General features: G+C 32.2%; 1 protein-coding gene across 1 annotated transcript; it reads right to left on the bottom strand.

Moving 5' to 3' along the window:
* Window positions 1-5,158: 5,158 nt before the first annotated feature.
* Window positions 5,159-6,060, bottom strand: LOC106753099 (probable terpene synthase 2). Its single transcript, XM_014634894.2, has 2 exons — window positions 5,819-6,060; window positions 5,159-5,488 (listed from the first exon to the last, which is right to left on the bottom strand). Exons 1-2 carry the CDS (start codon window positions 6,032-6,034, stop codon window positions 5,195-5,197), a joined length of 510 nt encoding a protein of 169 aa, XP_014490380.1. The 5' UTR covers window positions 6,035-6,060; the 3' UTR covers window positions 5,159-5,194.
* Window positions 6,061-6,285: the final 225 nt, after the last annotated feature.

The raw sequence follows: 6,285 nt of genomic DNA, 5'->3' as shown, positions 1-6,285 counted from the left end.
GGGGCTTTTGAGTCCCACATTGCTCAAATCTCTCCACTCCAAAGGGTTTAAAAGGCAACTAGTTCTATTATAGTTCAAAGCATGAAAGCTAGCTATGATATCTAATGCTACACGCCTAGGATGCCCATTTCCTCTTCTTTTCTTTTTAAACCAAGCCATGGAGAGTCCCACATTGCTTTTTCTTAAAGAGAAAGAAGAGTTTATAAACGTTTATTCACTAGAACTAATGAAAAGAAACAAAAAGGCAAATACAAGCCTATGAAACCTATTCTACTATTTCTATGCTCTTTCTTCACTCTGAAAACTCTTCATTGTTGCCCCATCTATGATCATATCACCCCGCCTCCGAGACGGCCAAAAGGGGCGCCTGGGCGATGGACGTCGATTTCCAATGCTTAAGCTTCCATACAGGGCGCCCAAGCTTCGTGCTGTCCCTCCTTCTGGTGGTTTTCCAAGCCTTTCTAAGCTCTACCTTCTTGGCTCTTCATCTCTCCTTTCAGTGTTACTTCATTCTCTGCCAAAACAAGGGGAATTAGTCATAAAATCATTGAAATCAACCTCAACTCTCTTATTCACAGAACTTAATGCAAAAGCATGAGTCCAAGCAAGTTTCTAAGTGAAAAGGGTGCACTTAGTGTCAGAATTACATCATATATAATGGTATTTTCAACCATTATCAGTATGTCATTTTCTTAATCTACTTGACGTATTAATGCCAGCCAGAATCCCAAGGCCAAAGGTACCACATAGTAAAATGTCTTTTTCCTTTACAAGTTTGACGTTGATGAAAATGTTTTACTGGGCTTTCTATTTTTGAAAATTTTAATTGGGCATGAAACTAAAAAGATTTTATGCACAACTTTATGAAAAATACATTTGACAACCTATTGTGCACTCAGTGTTCTCTAAAATGAAGAGTTACAGACTATAGAATTGTGAAAGACGTTCGAGAATCTGATCAGAAATGGCTTCTTTATCATCATCAACAACAAAAGGAAGGTTACCCATATTACAAAAGGAATTCTAATCCTACAGGGAGGATTAATGATGAAGACATTCGAGGAAGCTTTCAAGTCTAAGGAAGGATAAAACTGTGGTTTCTCACAGATATCTGATATTGGTGAGGGTGTTCTACTCCAACTTAAACATGAGTGATGAAACATTTTGTTCCACAGTCCATCTCGAAGAGGTTTGGATTAGGATTGTCGTTTTTCAACCGATCAACAAGTCCATCCCATCTCTGAATCTTGGACTGCAAACAAAACAGGTTTGAAAAAAACTGAACAAGATTAAAAACTGAAGGAGATGAGTGAGCTAGATGGTATGCGGTGACAATAGATTGTATGTTAGAATCGCTAACAATATTCTTGGGGCTTAAGTAAATTGAAAGATTGTGTTTTAGAATCGCTAAAAATATTTGGGGCTCAAGTAAATTGAAAGGTGACACAGTCATTTGCAAAAGACTATAAGGATTGAAAAATCACCGATCAAAATGGAAAGGAAGGTGATGTGAACAACCAGATAGGGATCAACAATAATTCTACAACAGAAGAATATGGGTTTTCGTTGTTTGATTTTAATTTTGTAATCAGCGACTTCTTAAGCCATCTTTTGTTTTGTTGGTTGTAATCATCTTTTGAATATTAATGAAATTCTCTTTTGGCAAACATTACTGAATGGAGATTGAATTGTTTAAATTAATTAAATCTGATTAAATCACTTGTATGATTCCAATTGAACATTTTAACGTTACATCATACATTGCCTTCATACTCAATCTGTGATAATGGTTATTGCACAGTGTCAGAACTGCTGCAGCGGAATTGTTAGCGTGGAATAACAAACCAAGAGGGTTTTTAATTCAAACGTGTGCCTTTTAATTTCTACTCAATTTATCTTACTACGCAAATAATAAATATGAATAAAAGAGTAAGGTTGAGAGAAATTTGCACAAATAATTTTATACTGGTTCGGATCTTACCAATCCTACGTCCAGTCGCTTATCTGAAACCGAGATAAACAGTCCACTATCACAAAACAATTACAAATAATAATCACAAAGAAAAATAATTTGTAAGAGTTTAGAAACAACCTCTCTTGATACCACAAGAGATGAACCTGCACCTCCTTTGAATCTTCACAAAGGATGAGACACCTCCTCTGAATACTTCACGAAGGATGAAACACCTCCTCCGAATACTTCACGAAGGATGATCCTCTTCCAAACACCTCCTTAGACGCACCAAGGATGAACCGACTATTTCCTCTGTCACCGTAGCAGCACTTCACGAGCTCTACAGACGAGAGTTTCTCAAGCCGAACAAGAACACACAATTCATAAGAGTTTTTGAGTTCTTAAGCACAAGGGAAGAGTTTTCGTTGATGGATAAAGAGAGCCTATAAATAGGCTCAAGCAAAAACTCTTCCATTCTTCGTAACTGGCCATTTAACGCTTTTAGTCGATTAATATTAATGTTAATCGATTAAATGAGTACAACGGCTAGTTTTCAAAAACTAGAAAACTCCAACGGCTAGTTTTAATCGATTATTCTTAGGATTAATCGATTAACTAGTCGATTAAAATAGGTATTAATTGATTATTTCTATACCAGTTGAGTTTTCAGCACCTTTAACATTTTAATCGATTAATACTTGATTTAATCGATTAAAACCGTGCGTTTTTTATTCTGAACAGCAAATATAAAATATAAAGGTACAAGAATCAAATCCTACTACAAATCTAAGTCTTAAACATTTAAACTACAATTATTACAAAAGCTTTTAATAACAAAAAAAAGTCTTCAAAGGATCTTCATGAATCTTGATATATCTTGACTTGATTTGGGTATCATCAAAACTTCATGTTTATGATTTTGTGAAATTTAAATCTGATTAAATCACTTGTATGATTCCAATTGAACATTTTAACGTTACATCATTACATTGCATTCATACTTAATCTGTGATAATGGTTATTGCACACATGGAGTTCATAGGAGATTTTTTTTTTCCTTTTTAAATTCCAATAGAACGTCAAACTCTAGGGGATTCGACGTGAAGGGAATTAGTATTACGTCAAATTATATGTGTCTTAGACGTTTTATCACGAAGAGATTCAATGTTGTGTTTGAAACGACTGATAAATGTTGTGTTTGAAACGAAGAGATTCACGTCCAATATTGACACCACTTGATGTTACACGTTATGTGAGAAAGTGTATTTAGTCAGTCTTGATAAATGTTTTTCTTAGTAACGAAGATATTCATGAAAAGACAGTTAGTTGTTCATTAATTATGTGAAGTTACCAATGAAAAAATATCTTGAACGATTTGTAAAAAAAATTCATTTTTTACAAAACATAACATAGGTTCATAAATATAAAAGAAAAAATAATACAAAAGGAACTAAATAATAAAATGTCATAAAAATGGCGTTATATGGGTTGATTTAAAAGAAAAAAAAAAATAACTGTTGGTTGTAATATACAACATCAATCTTTTGTTCCGGTTGACGTCATGTTAATTACATCAATATTTAGTATTTATTTATTTTGTATTGAACTTCAGCTGTTTCCGTAGCTGACGTTATGTGCATCAACGACCATCACGTCGACCACATCCTGTTCGACGTTCTATATTGGTCTAAATGTCAAGCCATAAAAGTGTGCGATGTTCTGTTTGGTTTAAAAGAGGAAAGAAAAAAGAATAAAGAAGGGATTCACATTGTATTGACGTTATGTGATTCTAAGGTCATCGTTTTACGTCGATCTAGGCCTTGTATTGACGTTAATACATTTTAGATTACGTCAATTAGGACCTTGTTTGACATTAATACATTTTTTACGGCAAACTCTATATGTAATTGACGGGAATGATTGAATTTATTTACGAAAATGTCACCGATCATTTTTAACATTGCTTATTTAGTGCTTTGACGTAAATTGCGAGACGTTATACGCTGTTTTTGCACTAGTGAATATTCATTACGTAAAAAACTTTTATGATTATCATGACACTAGAATATTTGTTATAAAAATGTCATTTAAATTGTCATGGGAAATCTTGTCTGCACTAGTGATCTCTCCTCCTACAAAGCATGGCTAAACTGCTCTATAGTATTAAAATTTTACCTTTAAGCCAATCAATCTAATTTCTAAACCACCATAGTCAACCCAGTTAGAGATCCATTATAATAGTAATTATAGTCCCAGTGGTTTCTTTTATTTCCAAACGTACAAATCATTGCTTTTAACNGAATATCTTCAACGCACATATTCCATANTTAAGTCATTAAAATGTCATAAANAACACAAGATCCCTACACTCTATAGAAGCTCATTTATGCACAATTTATACACTGAAATGTATTTTTCTATTTTAAAAATAAAAACTATTCTCAACACTAAGGAACTTCCTTGATCCAATCGCTTACTACCACATGTAAGAGAGTCTTATTTCTAATTTGAAAAAGTTTTTTTAACAAATTTTTCTTATAATTAACTTTTTGACAATGCAGACGTAGTGGTTTGTGATTGATTAGTTTCAAATATTTTTTTAAAATAAATTAGTGATAACACATGTCCTGTTATTAAAAGGTTGTTAAAAAAAAATTGTTAACATATCAACATCCTTTCCAATTTCACTAAGAACACCCATCATTCCTTTTGTACCCACCATAAGCAACAACGTTCTAATATCAATTTTCTTAAAATAATTTGGTCAAGATCAATAGTTAAATCTGTTTATTTACAACTTGATGTTTCGGTATAATTTAATCATTATAAAATATACTAAGATATATTAAAGAGATAACAGATAAAAGAATAAAGATGTATATAAGCTATCCTTAACTCTACCATCTAATCATTGTAAAATTTTGCAGCATACCAACATGGTTAGTATTTTATGGAAAGATATAATGTGTTTTTAGATAACTTCAAAGCAAATTAAAATCCAGTATCATCCTGAATATAATATTTAACTTGCTAATATTTACTTCAATTTGTTATTGGAAGAAAAAAATGCATTTTAATTGTCTAAACGTGATGTTTAATATTTATCAGAGGAAATTATTACTAATTGACAGAAATTTTCTTTTTTGTCAAATTTTTATTCTTTGACAAGCTTCTCGAACAATCCAAAAGGATACACAAAATGCATATCACCAACAATTAATTAAAGACCAAAGCTTAAGTTTATACAGACATCTTTTTAACTAATAAAGCTTCAATGTGATCTTTCATTTTTCCTCCTGCATTTGTAAAGATATCTTCGTCTTTGTAAAGCACGTCGACCACACGTGCAAAGTTGACTGCACGCATAAGAAATTTCATTGGTACTTGAGTAGGAGCTAAGCATGCATTGTTTATGTCCTTCCAAGCATTCTCAACTAACTTACGTGGTTCTTCAATGGCACATTTCCTTGAGATTTTATACTCTTTCATATAGCATTGAATGCTAGAAACAACATGTTGTCTCTCTTGTTCAAACTTCACAGACAAAAATAGCAACAAAAGGAAAAAAACAGAATCCAAACAAAATCAATATTTAACATATAGGATTTACAAATGATCATAGAAAAATTATTATTTCCTTATCTTTTAAAATTCTAAGAGTTTTGCAATTGCCAACTCTTAATATAAGATAAATTTCTTCATATCAAATTACTTATAAGTGGTTCATATAATTTATAAAGAAATTGACAAGTACAATTCTATTATTATTATTATTTCTTCTAGACATATTGTCTAAAATTGGGTATAATTTGTCATTTTCTGTTTAGTTAAATTGATAAAAATTAATTAGTGTGTAGGGTGCACCTCATCTCCAACAATGTCATCCATGATCCTAAGCAGAACTGTAGAAGCTGCAATAATCACTGGTTCATTCGTTGCCCATAGAAGGATCTCCTCTGTTGTATCTTCCATGCCTAGGAAGGATGAGGTAATCAAGAGAGGGTAACCACTGGATATTGTTCTTACTTGCATGTATTCCTCCACTGTTGGAACGTTGGAACGTGGTTGGAATGGCACCATCTTGCCTCAACCATCTGAGCCTGGACTAGTCTTTTTATCTAGCATAAAGGCACAAATATATAATATTGAGAAATATATTCCACGCTTTTCAAAGGATATAAGAAAAATATGGTCACACTTTGTGTATCTTATCATACAGGTTTTGGAATATGAAAATTTTAAAGCTACACCTTTCAATCTTTCTACATCAATCTAACTTTTAATAAAATATTAATATTTTAATAATTCTCCTTTATTCATCTCATTTTATT

The sequence above is a fragment of the Vigna radiata genome, chromosome 2 (genome assembly GCF_000741045.1).
Source record: "Vigna radiata var. radiata cultivar VC1973A chromosome 2, Vradiata_ver6, whole genome shotgun sequence".
Classification (NCBI taxonomy): Eukaryota; Viridiplantae; Streptophyta; class Magnoliopsida; order Fabales; family Fabaceae; genus Vigna; species Vigna radiata.
The sequence above is the reverse complement of the archived record's forward strand: the minus strand, read 5'-3'. Positions and strand labels throughout refer to the sequence as shown.

Coding starts and splice junctions, on each gene's coding strand:
- LOC106753099 (XM_014634894.2), bottom strand. CDS start 6,034: ATGGTGCCATTCCAACCACGTTCCAACGTTCCAACAGTGGAGGAATAC. Junction 5,489..5,818: donor ATGACATTGTTGGAGATGAG/GTGCACCCTACA, acceptor TTGTCTGTGAAG/TTTGAACAAGAGAGACAACA.